The following is a 20,513-nucleotide window of genomic DNA, read 5'->3' as shown; positions in this document are numbered from 1 at the left end:
CTTGACATCCCTTGCCAGGTTCAATTCCAAGGCTGCCTTGGCTTTCCTTGTTTCCTCCCTGCATACCCTGACAGCATTCTTATACTCTTCCTAAGCAGTCAGCCTCTTCTTCCACCTATTGTAAATTCACTTCTTCCACCTGAGCTTTTTCAGAAGGTCCTTACTCAACCATGCAGGTCTCCTTCTTCCCTTGCCTGATTTCTTGCTCTTCGGGATGCAGTGATCCTGAGCTTGGAGGAAGTGATGCTTAAATAGTAGCCAGCTCTCTTGAGCCCCCTTACCCTCTAGAGCCCTCTCCCATGGGATTTGTCCAAGCAATTCCTTGAAGCGATCAAAGTTAGCCCTCCTGAAGTTTAAGGTTTCAGCCCTACTTGTCATTTTGTGTATACTGCACTTAATCCTGAACTCGGTCTTCTCATGATCACTTCAGCCCAGTCTGCCCCCAACCTTAACATCGTCCACCAGTCCTTCTTTGTTTGTTAGTACTAGGTCCAGTAGAACACCTCTCCTGGTGGGCTCCTCCACCACCTGAGTCAAAAAGTTATTATCAGTGGATTGGAGGAACCTCCTGGACTGTACGTGCCCAGCTGTGTGGCCTTCCCAGCAGATCTCAGGGTAGTTGAAGTCCCCCATGAGAATCAAGGCCTGCAATTGTGAGGCGATTCTCACCTGTCTGTAGAAGGCCTCATCAACTTCCCTATCCTGATCAGGTGGCCTGTAATAGACACCCACAACAGTGTCTCTCATATTACCCTGCCTCTTAATCCTTTCCCACAAGCTCTCAACTTGCTCTTCGTCTGTTCCCAGGGAGAGCTCAATACATTCCAGTTGCTCTCTCACATAAAGAGCGACTCCACCACCTCACCTCGCTGGCCTATCTTTCCTAAAGAGAACATAGCCCTCCATGACAGTGTTCCAGTCATGTGAGCTATCCCACCATGTCTCAGTAATTGCAATGAGATCATGGTCCTGGGACCGCACGCAGATCTCTAACTCCTCTTGTTTATTCCCCATGCTGCATGCATTAGCGTATAGGCATTTCAGAAAGGCCAATGAGTGTATAGTTTTTGAGGGGTGGTGGGCCTTCCAATCTTCAAAAACACTAGCACTCTGCCCCACAAGTGCTGAGCTACTACCCCCAGGCGCCTCTCTATCAAGCCCAGTTACATGCCCATTCCCCTTCGAATCTAGTTTAAAGCTCTCTCAATGAGCCCTGCTAACTCTACTCCAAGAACCCTTTTCCCCCTGCGAGACAGGCTTTTCCCATCTGCTGCCAACAGGCCTGGTGTCCGAAACCCTGCCGGTAGCACCAAGTCATTGACCTGCTGGCTCTTCCTGTTAACCCCCTCATCATTCCCTGCAATAGGAGGGATAGAAGAAAACAAGACTTGGGCTCCCGATCCCTTAACCAGTTGTCCCAAGGCCCTGAAATCCTTCTTCATTGCCCTTGGTGTTCTTCTTACTACATCATCTCTGCCTACCTGAAAAACTAAAAGGGGATAATAATCCGATTGCCCTGAACTTGTAAATATGATGAAGTTACCAAAATATGCTTTAATAAAGTAACAGTTATATGTGTTTAACGAGTGATGAATACATAAAGAAAACACGTTTTATTAACTGTCCATAGGCTGCAGTTTGTCCGTACAGAGACTTTGGTAACCCTATGCTGATAGCATATAAAAAAGAAATAGAAAAAAGATTGAAATCTATAGCATGGTCAACTGATTTGTATAACATCCTAAAATTCACATTCACACCCTCAATTTTTGATGTGCTCTCTTCATCCTTCAAAATGAATTTCAGGGATGTTTCAAATGCGTTCTTAATTTATCATATGTGCTTCATTTACGTTGTATCACTGCAATGGCATATATGTGGCATAGAAATTTCAGCCTAGAAAATAAAGATATATGGGGAGTGAGCAACCATGAAAGAAAGAAAACACTGAAAAAATAGTGAGTGGAGAAGCTTGGTGCAGAGGAAGCAGCCTGGATTTGAGAGACTTCAGTGGCGCGAGCCTGCCTTTGAAAGCATGTTGAAGTGTGTTAGACAGTTGGAAACAGAGTTGTAAAGGGGAAATTTAATCTCCTTCTTAGAAGACAGCAAAATTTAGCTGATACCGGATAAAGGGAAACCTCCTGTGATGCTGTATGGCTAATTTTCACAGAGAATGCTTAATTCTCTCAGATATTGCAAGACTGCATTTATCGTTTTAGTAAATAGAAATTGCTGCTTGTGAAAATCCATTTGGTAGATGTTATTTTGGAGGGTGTTGGCATCTTACGCAGTACTGAGGCTTCCCTATACACTTTTTACCTGACCTGCTAAACAACTGCAAGTTTTCCTTCTCTCAGTAAGCTTTAGCTGAATAAAAACCTCTACCGGTTCTTAATATCTTCAGATAAGAAAAGGCATGGTATTAAGATGAATGGTTAATATGTGGAAAATTATTCAAGATAGAAATACTTTGCCTGCAGTTCTATTAATTTTATCAATGCATATATAGTGCACAATTATGGTATATAAGAATTCGGTACACCCATGTGCAGTAGACTGCATGGTATCTACCAAATCTTTACACTGTAAATAATTTACATTTATTGCCAAGCAGAATCAGAATTTTCTAATCTCAGAGGAAAATAAAGTCTTGTCAGCCCATCATGTTGTCATTATTACTCAATGCCTAGTAACCATTTCCACAAATGTAAAAGTCTAGACGTCCTCCCTCTTCTTGGATGAGATAAGTTGATTGATTCCTGGAGCCAATTTGATCAAGATGCAACTGTCTTCCTCGAACTTGATGTAGCATTTGCTCTGGGTAAGAAGAACAAAGAGAATGCTAGTACTTGTTTGTGCTTTGGGCTAATCTGGAAAGGGTAGAATAATTTATTATGTGTTTTATATACCCCCTGCTACTAGTTTTGCTAGCAGGGAGACAGGAGGCATTTTTCTACTGTGATACTCAGAGTGCTTAATTAATACTCACCAGAGCTAAGCCCTGTAGAAAACCACAGATAAGGTTTTTTGTTCTTGAAAAGAAGACAGAGGCTGACCAACTACTAAGACCCAAATTGCCATGGGTAACACGGGAAGTATGCAGTTATTTCTGATGAAGATGGTGTGTTAAGGTTTTGTCTGTCTGTGGGCTTGAGTTGGTCATAACAGTCTTTTTACTCAGGAGGGACAAACACATTGTAAAATATTACAAGGTAATGCTGGATAACTGGTCTTCACATAGGATTAAATGGCATCATTCATAACATACAAGAGGAAGCTGTTTCAACATGCAAAATGCACAGAACCAGATTGCTTCAGACTATATTTATCTGCAAATTGTAAACGTATATATAATTCACATTTCCATAGTAGGAGTTAGCACACTGCACAGAGCTTGCATAGCCTATACTTCACAGGCAAATACCGTTGAAGCAGTTCAGGGTGGCGATCAGTCCAACTTGTGTCACCTCCCTAATTTGGAAATCCCGTTGATAGAGTTGCACAAGAAGGCTAGTTTGACATAGAAAGATATGCATTGAACTTGAATGCATAGTTTGTGATACAAGTGCTGCCTCTGTAATGCAGATTTCTTCTCTTAAGAACCATTCACTTCAAAGTGTTATGCAAACTACTGCACTACAGCAGCAGCCATAGAAATATGCTGCGGTATGTCCCGGCTATTACACACACCTGTCGAGCGCAGGGATGAAAAAACAATCAGCCAGCAAGCTCTAGGATCACACTGGTACAATGTTTTCTGCCAATTTAAAAATAAAGACCTAGGATGGGGTCGGTGTAATGTCCAAAGGAAGCCTCGTGCGGATACAAAGCTATGGCGTTACGCTTTTAACCTGCTGTCAGCCCAGAAGGAAAGATGAATCTGTTTTCTTTGGATTATCTGAGGTGCCACTACCCGGCAAACCACAAACGTCTTCCATTTATGCACACTGAAGTGAGCACTAAGCAGGGCAGGCCTTTATTAACTCTGGGAAAGAGCTGTCCTATTCTTGTGTTAGCAAAGGCTAGGATTTATTACAGCGTGGTGTGGGAAGAAATTAGTCATCCATGATGTGGAGTAGGATATTTTCTCTTTCATGTGGTTTCTCCATTTTTGCCTTGTAAGCCACTAGCACTTTCCTGCATTTTAGATAATGCGTTTGCATTTTTAGTTTGTACATTTCCCTTTTCGGTTTTGCTCATCGTTGGCATGTAAGAGGGGAAGAGATAATAGAATTAAGGGGAAAGGTGGTGAGCACACCCAAAGCTGCAGCAGAATGGTTTGGGGAGAACTGTTGTCTTTAAGTACTGCTACAGCATCTGGTTACTTGGGAACTACGTCCATGCATGTGAACTAAACATAGAAATGACAAGGTACTTATAAAGGGCCCAATTTACAAGTCATGTGTCATTTTTGCACTGAATAACTGATTTGTATTTGCAGTTAACACCATTTGTGTCTGAGATGATAGAAAAGTAAATGTAGTGTCCCTGTTTGCTAGCAGTTCAGACTTGGGACTGTAATGTACAGTATAACGTCGGGCAGTGCCTCGCCGAGTCTAATTTACGGCTTTAGAACAGCTTGTTACACACCCGGTGTGGGACTGGGTGATGGGAGTACAGAAACCCCCATCTTTTCATGTGCTCTACAGCAGATTGCCTGGTCTGCAGAGCTCTGCTGCATCAAAAGTAGATTAAATCTTTATTTAAGAATCACAGGATGGTGATAGTGCTCTTAAACAGTAGCTGCTATTAAAATGTCAGCATTGCTGTCAGTCACCACCAAGTACCTGAGTTAGCGCTGTTTCCCTTGATATTGAGAATGGAAAATAGGTTTCTACTTAAAGTGAACTATTGTAAATGAGGAGCACAGATTTAATCCTTTCTGATATGGCTTATTATCCGTCTGTAAGATTAAAAATGTAGGTTGTATTACTTCAGGGGTTGCACTGACCTCTAGATTTCATGCTTCTGGACTTTGCTACTTCTTATGTACCGTTATGTTTTTATTCTCTGTTTTGGCAACAATATCAAGGCTTAGTCATATATGTGAAAGAAAATGTAAAGGTACAGATAATGTGGTAATTGTGCATTTTATGAAAACTGTAGAGGTCTGTCTTGTGAGCATTGTGCAAAATGGCAGATATTGATATTTTAACTAATTATTCAATCAAGGATTTGGCAGGTCAGTCAATGGGAATGATGTACAATGGACTAGAATTGATCACACTTCATTTCCCATCAATTGGCAGAGCAAATGGTAGCTGAGATGATAAGTTAGGATCATTGCCAGTCATTTTTAGGCTCATGCCTTCCGTTTTGTTTTGGTTTTTTTTTTTTTTTCATTTTTTTTCTTTTTTCTTCCAAATGAGAACCCCCAGACTATTTGATGAAAGTGAATGTCCTCTGATGTTGGTGAATAAAGCAATGCTGAGTTTTTGTGGCCTCTGAGGGACACGAGACTATTTCTGGCTTCATAATTGATGCTGCTGCATAGTCCTATAATCACCTAACCTTATTGAATTGTCCCCATGTGAAGATTTGATTTCAAATTTAGTAATCATTATACATCATTTATTTTCACATAGATTACAGGTTCATCTGTAAAGTGACAGAATTTCACCCCAGAGCTCTTTGGATGTTTGGCTCTTCGCTTTTACTCTCATTGGATATGCTTGTGACACTTCCAACTTAGGTAATTTACTAGCAATTAGTAGGCTTCCATGGCAGATTTATTGTAGCCTTCCAAAGAGTGATGAATCAGGTATGTGGCTACAAAGAAGTGGTTTCCTAGCACTTATATTTAATACAGGAAACAGTCGGATCCCGTGAAGAGCTTTGGTATCCAAAGCAGGACTTAACCCAATTAAAGCTCCACTTTTCAACCCAAATGTAAAATTGCAGTTCAAAAAATTCTTTGCTTAGCTGCTGCCTAACCCTGAAAGCACATAAACCAACTCACTGTTCCCTCATTTGAATTTCAAGTGAACTGGATGTCTACGCTTCTTTTTCTGTATCTGCCAGTATCTTTGCCTGATTCCTGTATAAGGCTGCTCAGGAGCTGGAAATTAGAATTTCTTTCTCCCAAATGCCCTGCCTTGTTCAGCAGACCCACTCTGTGTTCATACAGCCAGCCATGCCCCTAGAAAGTAGCTGGAAGGGATGGTGCCATCTACCCATAGGAGTTGTTTCTTCGTGTCACTGTTGGCTAGAGCGTGGTTCGTCCTTGGTGTGAGGTTTTTGCACGCATTCCAGTTTCTGCTGTTGTGCTGGTTTGTTCCTGTCAAAAAGGTAACTTACTATTTATCTTTTGGGATAGGGATTGATTCCTTTGGAAATGGTGAATATTCAAAAATAACCTAGTTGTGACAGGACCAAATGGTTTCGCATTTACAAGCTTTCTTATGAAAATTTATTGATCTGTTCTTTTTATTTGCTTTCCCAGATGTCTATTGCTCAATACTGATTGAAAAAATATCTCATTTCTGATGTGAAACCATCCACGTGCTAAACAAATACACATCGAACCAAAATAAACTATTTTAATAACTTATTTTTTTAATTAAATGCAAATGTAGCATCCATTGCAGTCTGCTAAAGCAAACAAAACCCCTAGCGCGTTTAGCATGTTAAAAAGAAGATTTTTGCTGTGTTCACAATGTTATACAATAATTAAAAAGAAAACCAGCTAAGCCTTCAGAACCTGTCCCCTTCTACAGAATGTAATTAATTTCTGTTTAATTATAATAGTAGGGCTGTTGTGTGATTATTATTTTTGAGGGGTAGAATTCCTGCACCGTTGCTGTTTTTTGTGTTTTGGGAAGCAGAACACGTGACAGAAGGGGAAAGATTTGAACCACACTCTAGCTGTAATTAAACGCTGACATGTCAGTGGAGTTTGGCTGCTCGTTTCTTCAGACGAGGATTTCCAGGACGGAGGCTCCTCCCGGCTGCGCTGGGCGAACGGGAGCAGCGGTTTCTCCTGGGAGGAGGATGTGTTGTTTTCTCCTGAGATGCGCAGATCTGAGACGTAGACAGGCCTGACACGGTGCAGACACCGCCATGCCCAAGGCGAAGTTCTCACTGCGTTCACGCTGGTTTTGGGGATGGCAGGGTGCCAGCTGTCCTCAAGGGCTCTCCCTTGAAAGCCGTGTGGACACTTGGTGGTCCCACTGTGCCTGCGACCCGGCAGCCCGAGTCAGGATTACTCTCTCATGCCACCTCCTGGCGATTGTCACCCTGTTTGCCTCTCCGCGCTGTCCGTGTCCCTTCTGCCCTGCCCTGTCCTCTGCAGATGTAGTTGTCCCGGCGTGCCAGCCCCGTGAGATCAGCGTGAAGGCCAACGGGGCTGCAGGTGGCCTTGTGTGGGCACGGTAGAGGATGGAAGAGGATGGTGCAGGTAGAGGGATGCTGCGCAGAGCCCTGCTGGGGATGCTGCGGGGGTCTGATATTGCACCTGTGCGGGGTGGGTGCAGTAAGGAGGACACGACTGTGGGGCTCTCAGGGTGTGCCAAGCGTGTGAAACATCAGGCAGCTCCTGAGAACCACCTGGTACATGTGGGCACCAGAAAGGCTGGTACCACCTCTTCCTGCCAGCGAGGCAGTGGGGTTTGGGCAGCGGGAGGCAGAGTCTCCCGGCCCATTCTGCCTCAGGGTGAAGCAGCCCCTGAGGGCAACCCAAGGGCCATGCAGTAAAGACAGGATGAACCACCTGGTCACATCTTTGTTCAGTGGAGTGAAGCAGTTACACCTGATGAGTAGCTGGTCTTCCTCTTTTGAATTCTTTGCTAAAAGATCCGGACACAAAAAAAGTGTCATCACTTCACTGTTTCTCACCTACAAGAAGAAAATACCCTGCTGTCTCTCCTGAGAGCTGAGATTGTGGCTTTAGAGAGGTCTAGGTTTGTCAAAAATGCTGTTTAGGTGGGTAGGCATTATTTGAGGCAGTAAAGCTGGAAAGATGACCTACATGTCCAGTGCAGAAAAACTTCTTTAGAATATGCCTGTTGCTCTGAAGAAACTTTGACAGAAGTTCATTCACATGAAACAAGACTCCTGGGCTGCAGCCAGGCGTGGTACTGAAAAGCAAGCACTGGTTACAGAAGTCAAAATTTCCTGCTGACAGGTATCAGTTAGATGTCAAGGCATTCAGTAATGGTGATTTGAAACAATGAAAGATTAAGAAAGCCTTTGAAAGACCTCTGCAGCCTAGCCCTTGTTGGTCATGCTGCCATGTTCTCCTCATCCTTCCATGACCACCATCACCATCACCCATCTTAATGTAGCATTTTAGGCTGAATTTTATATACTATCAGTCGACAAAGCAAGCAGTGCCATCCACTTCCCTTTTTTTTTTTTTTTTCTTCTGCCTTGCTTTACTTCTCTGTGCCTCCTGTTCCCATTGGGAAATGGATCCAAGGAGTGATCCAGTGAAATATACGCCCTCCCCACCCCAGGAAGAAGTGAGCAGGAATTGTTTAATGTCACTACCAGGTAAAATGCACTTCAAATGACACACACGTCACATCCAAAGAGTACAATTTAGGACTAGTAATGTAAAATAAAAAGCAGATAGAGTGTATAAAGCACCCACAAATCCCCTGGGAGTCTGGTACTCTGCATTTCACCTCTTTGCAGGAAGGTTTCATCTCTGCTGCTGTTCACTAAAAGATGATTCTTTTTTTCCTGATTTCTGCGGTATCTGTTCTTAAACTTACCTCTTGCATCCTCTCTGTGGCACACCCTTCTACGCTTCAAATTCCTTGACCAAATGCTTTGGGTAACCGTGGATTTAAGTTATATCATTTCCCCAGTTATAGATAAGCTACATCCTTAAGCAAGGAATGTTACTGAAGAGTGTTAGCCAAGTGCCTGGGAATCATACTGCACCCAAATCAGTTGACAGTAAAACACAAATAAAAGCATTTATGTGCCACAGCCACAAGAGGTGGCACAGTTATACATGCCTGTGAAATACATAGATATGGAAATAGACTTAACTCTACTTCTAGCAAGGTCAAACCCCCTCTCTCCCTGTAATTAGCTGACTTGCTATCAGCTCTTTCCTGGCTCAGCTTTTCAAGGACTCCCTCTTCTCATTTGTCCTGCAGCTCAGGGTACCTTCCTCCGAGAGAGACCTTCCTTTCTCTCCAGGCAGCCTTTTTTCTCTGTTTCCTCCAGAGATTCCAGTTAGCCTTATCCTTTTCACCCAAACTTACTTACCCCTAACTTATTCAGAAGATAGTTTCAACATTCTGCTGTAAATTGAAGAGCATCTCTTTGGAGAAGTAGTGCCACCTCGGCAGACAGTGCCACCTCTTGCACTTGATTGTTTAATTAACCCTTGGTGGCAGGTGCATTTCAGTGCTAAATGTTCCCATCCAGTGAGTGTTTAATTTCATATTAACCTGCACACTGACAAATAGATTCAATACAAACGTCCTGATAGGATAAATATGTTTATTTGTTTATTTTTGTCTCCTGATAAGGGCTGTGATAATAGTAAATAATTGGAGAGACGTTTGGAATGCTTGAGACCCTTTGAAAAAAAAGACCCCAAGAGCTGACCCCTGAATTCAAAGGATTATTTTTTCAATTTAGTTGTAGTCCAAACCCAGTTAAAATTGTATTGATACATAGTTGCAGATACAGATTTTTAAACATCTGTCTTCAAGATGTTTTCTTTTCATCTGCTTTTAGTCCAAAACTGAATATACAAATATTTTAGCCCAAAATACACTCTCTTTTTCTTCTCTGCATATGTGCATGGGAGAAATTCCCAGTGGCTTTCTGCATCCTGTAGCTATTGAATGAAATGGATGTTTTGACCGCTTTTGCTGCCAGTTCTGGTTTCCAGCACCTGTCTTTAGTGTCAAGATGCCAGTGATTATGGAGGCTACCTTGGGATCCTGCTGCAGAGGTGGTACAACTCTGTGTATTGTTGAACCTGATACACCCTCAAAAAAACATTTTAAATTCAGATGCTGTATCTTCTGGCCAAAAAAATAATATTTTTAATCTGCTTTTGTTCCCTAATTTCTGATATGGTGTTAACTCAGAGGGACAGAAGTAAGAGTATCTAGAGCAGTCTGGGTTAATACAAAATATGCTGATGACTCGGTGGAGCTAGCCACATGAAAATCGAAGGGTCTTAGAGAACACCATGAGGCTGAACGTTTTCGACAGTTTTTGAAACAAATACCTTTGAAGAAAATTTTTGAGTAAAGACCTTTCAAAGGAATGAGGATCCTTATTTTTATTTCAGTCTACTTCAACAAGATAAAGAAATACAAGACAAAATATATTTTAGAGAAAAATCTCTGTGGGGGTCATTAACTCTTTCTAATCAGACATTTGGTCTTACATTTGATCTGGCCTGTTCTAGGGACTCTGTGTGCTGTGATGAAGTTGTCATATTAAAACTGGGTGCCATTGGAAAGGCTTGCCTGTGTCCTTGCAATTGCTGTGACATCATTGCCTTGTAGCGATAATGGTCGTAGCGAGAGTTTAAATGCATTTGGATGAGCCAAATAGTGTCACAGAAAGCAACAAGTGCTTGAATTTGAAAACTTAGGCGCAGAGTTAAGGATTAGCGGTGCTTAGCTGTGAAGCTGGATTAGATAAGAAAGTGACCCTGTAAAACTTGAAGCTCAAAAAACAAAAAAATCTTGCACAACCGTGACAGGTGCAGAGAGAGCAGCTGGGGGCATATGTCCGTGAAGCATTTAAACTGGAAAGAATTGCCAAAACATACCAAAGCAGATGAGAGAAGCTGATGTGAAAACCTTCTGGAGCAAAAATCCAGACTATCCAATACCTTTTCTGTAGACCGTTGACATAATTCCCGTTTTTCTGACACTTCAATTTGCATAGTTAAGACACGATAGTTAAGACACAAGTTAAGACTTGTGGCTTTATTGCATTTTAGTGCAAGTACTTTAGCTGCCGAACAAAAGTAAAGCAGTTTGATGCAATATGGATGTCTATTTGCACTCCTTTTAAGATAAACATTAGGCAATAACCATTTCTTTAGAGCCTGTATATTGTTCATACGATTCTCTCTCCTGTATAGCAGCTCGTGTTCATCAACATGATACATTCCTGCCTGATTTTCCAGTTCTGTCTTTCATTGAGGATATTCTCTTCTTTCTCTGATTGCTTTTTCTTCTTAGACCATTACTCTAGTTGATAGCTTCAGGTTATCATTGTATCCTATCTCCCTCTCCAATAAGCCTATGATTGATACTAATCTTCCTCATGGGACACGTTTATAGGATGCAGGATGGAAACTACTCTCTAAATCTTAGCTTTATATGTGCTGACAATTTGCAAGGTTGCACCTTATATTCACTTCAGGTGGCTTAGGGGAAAACATCAGCACCTGGTAATCACGCTTCCAAGTCAGAAGAGAAACGCGCTCCGTATCCTAAAAGTTACCCTGTTGTTCAGTCTCCTGTGCTGCTGCTGCGTGTGTTTTATGTAACCAGAAAGGGCTTGGTTTCTATAGGTGGTCAGTGTCCCGTAACCAAACTCATGCCTTTTCTTTCCAGTGAGAGAAGCCATATTTTAATTAATCTAATGGAAGCTTTGACTAGCAGGCAGTCCCCTGAAAAAGAGTTAATGTGCCGGAAAACACTTCACATGAGCAGAAGACTCTTCATTGACTAATGTGCTTAACGGTACTTTTTCTAAGAAAATTATTCCAGTGAAAGCTTTACGGAGTGCATTTATTTCTCTATTTTTCTTTTCATAATATAGCCTCATGTTTTGAAATTGAATTAGGTATGTCTAAGGACCTTTTGGAAATAGAATTATTATGTTTGTACGATGGGTTTTGCAGATGCCCATCAGTATAGTATCATGGAAAACAAAAATACTCCATTCCTTGGAGGAATAAAACCTAGGGCACCGTGATCACTAGTGTGATGAATGCATTTGCTGAAGTTTGGCTATTTCACTGTTTCTACTAATCCAATATCTGAAGGCAGAGTCCAGTTATATAATTAACTTCGAAGAATCAATGGGAAATGAATGCTGATGTTTCCACAACATTTGCATATTCAAGCTCCACAGCCCAAGAAACAAAGAGAAGTAATAAGAAATTCATTTGCTTTATCTTTTATCTTTTTAAACAGACATGCATTTATCTTTATGAACAGACTTGCCAGACCTTTTTTGGCTTGCAATGTTTTGCTGCAAATGCTTGTTATTTGGATTTGCATAAGGATTAACAATGTTGTCCAAGTGGTATCTCCTAACTCTTTCTGCTTACTTGTGTGATACCAGTCACTGGGATACAGTTTTCAAGGCAATCAGTGCTTTTAGTTCAGTGGATAACGCAGTTTGTTTTCATGGCAGATTCTCTAATGTTCCAAAAGTCTAGTTCAACAAAAATTATACACGTATTTGCTCAGAGGAGTTTTTTTCCTCTCTTGAAGGGTTCTCTGTACCTGCTAGCATACGGGTTAAAGAATGAAAATTTACGAAACTTGAGGGGAAAGTCTGAGCTGGCATGCATAGTGTAGAAATTAAGCTACATTCCCTACCTGAACATACAGAACATACATGTGAAAATGTCATGGTCAAAGCAAAATCATCTGTTAGATCAGAACTTGGCACCACAAAATCCAAACTCCCAGTGACTTGAAAAGAGTGTGTACCACAGCAAGTTGAAGTTGGTTGAAGTTCAAAACTCGTTTCGTGCTTTAAGTGTTTCAGTCTGGTTTTTGCTCCAGCTTTTTATAGAGATGTGTTACCTAAAATATCCCAATGTGCATCTGAATAATTTTGACTGTTCAGAGAAGACTGCTTTGAGAGCATCATTGCATAGTGTGTCAGGTAGATGGGACTTGAAAACTACTAAAGCAAACTCTTTGTGCTTGTATGTTTTCTCATTTTTAGTTCTTTTCATATTATTATGAAAGCACTGTTCCAACATCAATATATTACAAAGCAAATATTATCAGGGAACTTGCATTATTTTCACAGGATCATGTCTCCCAGAGTACTTTCATTGTTGAAATCACTTCTAAAGTGCACAGAAGTGTACTTCACTAATGAGACGGTTTGAGCCCCACAGCTTGCTGCAGTGACTTACAGAACAGAAGTTACTTCACAAATGTGAAGCTTCAGGGGTTCTATTCTACTTTAAGGTAATTGTTGGGAATTTCTCAAAGCAAAGCAGATTTGGCCTTAAAATCATCAGTCCTCTAGGAAAAATACTAAGGAAGGAGGCATACCGATAGAAACAATATGTATAGATTGCTAATGAGGGACAGGCATATAAAGAGAAGCTTTATACCTGGAGCAATGCTGAGTGACAGGGGCTCGCAAGAGCTGGAGCAGCCGTTTGTGATGTGCCAGCAATGGGCTGGGGATGTCCACTGGAGCTCCTGGGGAGGTTGGGGTGCCTGCTGTGACAGGGGGATTGTCCTCGAACCCTCTGGGAGAGGAGAACTGGGAAGGAGCAGCCAGCCTAGTGGAGCAGTGGTCCCAAGCCAGCAGCTTGTGAGAAACCTCAAAGCTGCTCAAGGCTACAACAAAGTGAAAAGTTAGAACTGAAGCTGCCATGACAAAATATAATATTACTGGCAATGCATTAATTACTCAGTGTTGTTGCCAGTGGCTGATGACCCAGCAATCAAGAACAAGCCGTAAGTAATAAATTACACTGAACATGGGCGCTCTAGCAGGGGTTCATTAACATCACGCATGAAATGCTGATTAAGTTCTGTGCAAAAGGCAAGGAACATAAAAAGCAAATACTGAGGTAACGTACAGCAAGTGTCACAAGGTAGCTGTTGTGCTTTGGCCAGGCACAATGGGCACTAGGTAGGGGAGACGTGAAACTCGTACCAATGACATTATCCGCTTTATAACAAAAAGAGAAAGCTAGACTGCTCACTTTCTCCTGAACCACTAAGACTGTCTATTGTAGTTTCTATGTATGCTTTTTTAACCGTTTATATCACAGAATCACAGAATGGTCAGGGTTGGAAGGGACCTCTGGAGATCATCTTGTCCAGCCCCCCTGCCAGAGCAGGACCACCTACAGCAGGTTGCACAGGACGGCGTCCAGGCGGGTTTTGAATGTCTCCAGTGTGGGAGACTCCACCACCTCTCTGGGCAGCCTGTTCCAGTGCTCTGCCACCCTCAAAGTAAAGAAGTTCCTCCTCATGTTAAGATGGAACTTCCTATGTTCAAGTTTGTGCCCGTTACCTCTTGTCCTATCACTGGGCACCACTGAAAAAAGACCGTTCCCATCCCCCTGGCACCCTCCCTTTAAGTATTTGTAAGCATTAATAAGATCCCCCCTCAATCTTCTTTTCTCTAGACTAAAAAGACCCAAGTCCCTCAGTCTTTCCTCATAAGAGAGATGTTCCAATCCCCTAATAATCTTTGTAGCCCTTTGCTGGACCCTCTCCAGCAGATCCCTGTCTTTCTTGAACTGGGGAGCCCAGAACTGGACACAGTACTGCAGATGCGGCCTCACCAGGGCAGAGTAGAGGAGGAGGATGACCTCCATCGACCTGCTGACCACACTCTTCTTGATGCACCCCAGGATGCCATTGGCCTTCTTGGCCACCAGGGCACACTGCTGGCTCATGGTCATCCTGTTGTCCACCAGGACTCCCAGGTCCCTTTCCACAGAGCTGCTCTCCAGGAGGTCAGCCCCCAACCTGTACTGATGCATGGTAGTCCTATACTGAATCAATTCAACTGAAAATGGAAACAGTTTTGCTTTCTTTTACATCAGTCTTCTTATTTCTACCACTGCTTTTACTTTAGTGGTCAGTTTGGGAGCTCTAGCAGAGGAGGTTGTTGGTTCAGTAATACAGTTCAGGTAGAGTGAAGAAGCCCTATAGCTTTTCATTCCAGATCAGGCAGAAGACAAGCATGCTGGCACTGCCTAACAAAATGCTGTAGAGGCGTTGCAGTGGAGGAAAAAAAACATAGCTGTCAAGTACCTTATTGGTATTTTACACTTGCAGTCACAAATGCTTAGTTAAAGGTCATTGATCCAAAAGGAATTTGGATATTCTTAAGCCTTTCTCGGTCTCTCTTGTGCTCTCCCAATACACTTTGAAGTAATCTGTGATATTTCCAGATGTATCTATGAGGAATGCCGATGTTGATGAACTCATAGGTGGTCTTTTTCTGCTGAACTCAGTAATGAGCTGTTCTTCACTCCAGAAGATTTTTTTTTTGGTTGGTCAGGTCATCATTGCCAAGATAAAATACTGTATTTTTTCTTTATAGAAGGGAAACCTTTATACTACTGATAATGGAATGATCTGAACCCAGGGGTCTTGAAAGTAGGTCATTAAGTACTCGGTATAGGAAAAAGTGTGTTTTCCAGCATTCCTGATTTTACTGGAGGGAATTATCTTGTTTTCTAATCTTGGCTTTAAAATCAAAAGACTTTTATAAGCCAAAAAAATTGATCATTTGATTTCATCACAAAGAAAAGAATTATATCTATAAGTAACATATTTTGAATCAGGAATAACATTTTTTCCATTGATTTTTTTTGAGCAATAAAGTGTCTGGAAGTAACATTTTTCTATCATTGGACAACATAGATTTTAAAGTCAATAACAGAGCAGATTGCCTCAAACTGGAAAATACAGAAACAACTGTGGCATTGTTTTTTGTTTCTGTTTGTCTGTTGGTTGGTATTAAACAAAGCAGAAGTATATGATATAGCAACAGTAGTTACTGGGCTATAATCTATGTAAGTGAACATTGCCAGGAGTCACTTTGGCCCATGCTACTTACAGCAGTGCAAGGTGGCACTCATTTGGTAGGGCCACAGAGGTGCTGTGATGGGCTTTACCAGAACCTAGCAAGGTTCACCTGCTCCCTTCATTCCCTTGGGATAGTGCATCTATCCTGGAAAAGCACCAGTTGTTTTTTCCAACTTCCGGGGTTCTATCAGTGTGAGCTTGCTGTCTCGTAACCTCTTCTCTCTCTCCCTCCCCATACGCATTTTTAGGTGGCTGGAACTGAGAGGTAATTTGGGCAATTTATTTGGCTGATACTTGGCTCGTTCACTGTCCAGGTGCCCTGAGTATTGCTATGACTGAGTTGTGTTGTAGAAGTAGCCACGTGCTCTGCCATGTTGTGCAAGGTGCTGTACATTCAGGTACACGTGAAACTGGGGCTGCTTACTGACAATGGGTATCATTAAATGTGAGCGGCTTTTACACGCATGGTACGTTACATTGCAAGATAATTAACACAGATGCCATAAAACCTCTCACCCTGTCCCTTCTCTAGGCATTTTGAAGCAAGGCTTATGAAGTAAAGGTTGCATTGCCTCCTGCCTAAAATATAACTCATATATCATGGGTTTGCCTTTTTTTTTTTCGGTTTGCCTTTTTTTTTTTTTTTTCAACAAATATCACTGTAATAATTACCGTAACACAGAGCTTTCTGTGGAGTTAATGTTCTCCTGGCTTAATGGCCCCTGGTTATTCTCAGGCCATCAACTTTTCCCAGCTGGTCATCAATCCCAAAGAACTGCCTTGTGCCTCCATTATTATTGCTTAAGTAGATGACATTTCTGGTGCAACCGCTGCCTCCCAATGAGATGATATTACAGCCAATAGCTTTTTTCCCCCTTGCTTTCAATATTGTCAAAGCATTATAAACAGCTGGTACCAGAATGTTGTGGCTGTTGGCTGTGAATTCCTCTTGACAATTTTCAGGTTCGAGTTCTGTAGATTTCGACCGAAAGAATCTGAGTGAGGTGAGTGAAAATGATGTGCCTGGAGCAGCTACACAGGCTGAGCCCCCATGCATCATTCAAGAAGTAGCTGGGCAAAACCTGAACGTTTCATTCTAAAGACGTTTTCCCAGAAGGAACAGTTTTCAAAGAAGATGTGGGACAGATGTTTTGGGGGTGTGTTAATGTTTATAATCTAGCCAATGTTGACATCCCCTCCCTCCCTCGCTCCCCCCCCCCAAGTCTCCACAGCTCCCCTGATGATCACCCTTGTTTCCTAACAATTCATGGATTCTCTGGCAGACTTTTAAAAGAAACAAGTAGGTTGTAGCTCAGTAGGCCAGAAACCAGCAGAGATTGTTTAGGTGAAAATGTCTTGCTATGTGGATATTCAAACCCGTGTGAGTTAACATTGGTGCTGACTACATTTCCTTTAACCTCATTAGCACTTCATCTTGCTTTCCCAAGCATGATGGTGGAGCAGCTAGTTCACCTTAGAGCCTTTTGCTAGGTAATTCATCAAAGTGGCAGATGAAAGCTTAAAGGAAAATGCATGTAAATACTGCATTAGGAACCTTGGCTCACAAAGGCATGAACATTTCTACCCATATCATTAGCTCTGGATTACAATCCATATATGTGAAAGAAAAGGGACTTTGTTGTTTGGGGAAGCCGGAGATACAAAGCTTACTGGTTGTATCGTTATGCAAATTTTATAGTTTAGTTATTTTGTCTTTAATTAAAAGGCACTTCATAATTCATTAGCTATTCTCATAGAAAAAAAGCTCGGACTGCAACCACTTACTACCTTCAAAATGAAAAACAAGTTACTCAAGTAAAACACCCCCTTCAAATGCTAGGGGCCAAAACATTTCCAAACAGGGGCTTCAGATTATCTCAAACCTGCGTTATGTCTTCTTCTCAGCTTTAGAGTTTTAAGCTGTGCCTCACAGCATGCTGATTTAGTCATTTGGTTCCTACATACATGTAGTTAATACTAAGTGTAATTATATGCCATCATAGCTTCTCCTCATTGCTAGTAAGCCCACGAAGTTTACACCTGGAGACACGCTGGCTGTGTTTGTAATGGCGTGAACAACGAGCTGCCGTGGAGAGCCACAGGGTTTGATCTCGAGGTGCTGAGGCCCTCACTTTCAAAGATGGGTTTAGGTTGCTAGCGCTCTTCAGAGCCAATGAATACTGTCACCTCCTCGGTAGGGCCTCCTACAGGATCGGGCCAGTGGCACAGTGCAGGAGATGACTGCCCTCAGCATGTTGTGTGTCTGATTTGGAGCCTCTGGAATTAAACAAGCCTGTTACTTACCAAGAAGATACTGGAATGCCATTCTTGATGGCTAATGATGAAAATAAAATTCTGCTAGACAACCTTAGGGAAAAAGATCAGTAGATCAAAATGACCATGAACCAAAATGGCCTTCCAAAGACAATCAGACCAGTGAGCAACCAGTTCAGTTTGTTTACCTTTTTTTGCAAAGAAATATTAAGATACACACTCTGTATGTTCTGTAATTTGATGTTACTGGTCTTAAATGGTGCAAGATATTGTTTCATGGAGGGCTACTGAGGCACACCTTCAAACAGTCTTTACCTCCCGGCTTACTGTATTCTTGTTAGAAATAAGCACTTTAGGGATACTGTTAACCCTTTGCCCCTTTTTAGTTCTCATGCTGAGTAGCAGATACGTACTGCACTTACTGATATCTACATTGGTGGCATACTTCAGTAATGTGATTTATAATGCATTTTCGTTTTCATGAAAGCTTGTTTTATTCTCCTGATTCCATTAGGTCAGACACTCACTGAACAGGCCCCTCCTGTCCCGTTTTACTGTGTAACTTTTAAACATGACCTGACAAGCTAGAAAAAGTTCAGTGCGCTAACTCACTGTCATGTAAAATATACGTAGACGTTAATGACCACCTCTGACTGTTGAACCACAAAGGAGGTACAAGAGCATTGCAGTGGTCACGGCACCAACTTGGAGGTAGCATGGAAGGATTGGACCGAGGTCTAACCCTCTTCCCTTAGCGAAATGTTCTGACCCCAAGGGTGAAAAGCTATTCACACCTGTGCTTATGAGGACTTACAATTGATTATTTCCTGAAAAAAAATCTGGAAGAGGGAGAATCAAAAATACTCCAATGTAGCTCATTTATGACAAGTGGAAGTACAATTCTATACAGCCGGGAACAGCATAGAAGCTGCTGTGATTACTGTATATGACGCAGCAGTAAAAAGGAGGATTTAAACAGTGGGCTTAAGGCTTTAAGGGCTATAGACTTACACCTCAGTTTCCCCATCTACAAAATGTACAGGTAACGTGTCCCCGGTTGTTTGGGAAGACTGCTGGGCAAGATCTATGTAAAGTCCTCTTGAGATTTTTGCTGTAAAATACGCCGTGTACGTGTAAAATATAGTTATCGTGTAGTGAATGGGAAGGTGTTTACAGCTAATTTTGAAGTATGTATGTCTTTGCAGCCTTTAAAAATGCACTGCAAGAGTTGTGCGTTGGTAACCAGCTCTGGACACCTTCTGGGAAGTAAACAAGGTGACAGAATCGACGAGACAGAGTGCGTAATACGAATGAATGATGCACCTACTCGAGGTTATGGAAAAGATGTTGGAAACAAAACGAGCCTTCGAGTCATTGCACACTCCAGTATTCAGAGGATTTTGCGAAATCGCAATGAACTCTTAAATATGAGCCATGGTGCTGTGTTTATCTTCTGGGGTCCCAGCAGCTACATGAGGAGAGATGGTAAAGGCTTGGTGTATAATAACCTGCAGCTGATGAACCAGATACTGCCTCAATTAAAAGCATATATGATTTCTCGCCACAAGATGCTTCAATTTGATGACCTTTTTAAACGGGAAACTGGGAAAGACAGGTGAGAACTTATGTGGATACATTTGGGGGATGTCATTCAGTAGTAAAATAACGTAGTTTATATATAGCAATTTCAGATCTGCTCAGAGGGCCCATCACACCCATTAAATCCTCTGCCTCATGAGCTGTAATATGGTATGACATGCCAAATAACATCACTTGTAACATAAGTAAAAAATATGCATCAAAATAATTTGTATGGAATATTGCCTCATCAACTTAGAATACCAGAATCTGGATGTACTGTTTATACAGCCAAGGAAGCAGGAGCTGTTTAAATCTCACTTTGGGGTAATATGTGTGAAAGTTTTTTTACTGATTCTGAAAAATCAGAATGGATAGGTTATGTTTTCTTCTAGAGGAAATGCCACCATTCAGTGAATTATAATAGCTGTTTATTGAATTTAAGCATTCTTGGAACATTGCAGCTGTAAAGCTTCTTGTAAAACAAATAAACATTAGTCATACATTAGGTGCTTCAGAACAGTTCATCTTGTATTTCCAACTGGGAAAAGGAAAGTTATTATGATAGTTACATCTTGACGAGACGACTGTTTATGACTTGTAGGCTGATCTTCAAATCACTTTTTTAATAAGTGACCCACTGCAGGACTTGAGCATTTTCACATATAACGCTTGCAAGTGGGCATTTAAACCGAAGACTTCCTAGCAAAAGATACATTTCTTTTTAATGAACTATTTTTTACTTACTAAATATGCTGCTGTAAAAATGGAGCAGGGTCCCCGCTTAGGTACAGACGACCAGCTAGGTTTATCGTGGAGTAACTCATGGTGAGATTTACTAGCTTCACAAATACTATACAGACACACCAAAGCTTGGAGCTAGGCTCAATCCTCCTGTGGACAGGGAGGACTCGAGCA

General features: G+C 41.7%; 1 protein-coding gene across 1 annotated transcript in view; it reads left to right on the top strand.

Annotated features, from left to right (window-relative positions):
- ST6GALNAC5 (ST6 N-acetylgalactosaminide alpha-2,6-sialyltransferase 5) overlaps nt 1-20,513 on the top strand; it is a gene marked incomplete at both ends in the record, with an annotated part of 75,711 nt that overhangs the window by 42,846 nt on the left and 12,352 nt on the right. Inside the window, one exon of the mRNA XM_082484483.1 lies at nt 19,223-19,632. Coding sequence (XP_082340609.1) covers nt 19,223-19,632 — 410 coding nt within the window. The remainder of the gene's footprint in view (nt 1-19,222; nt 19,633-20,513) is intronic.

Source organism: Vanellus vanellus (genome assembly GCF_965231255.1).
Source record: "Vanellus vanellus genome assembly, chromosome: 5".
NCBI classification, from domain to species: domain Eukaryota; kingdom Metazoa; phylum Chordata; class Aves; order Charadriiformes; family Charadriidae; genus Vanellus; species Vanellus vanellus.
The sequence above is the reverse complement of the archived record's forward strand: the minus strand, read 5'-3'. Positions and strand labels throughout refer to the sequence as shown.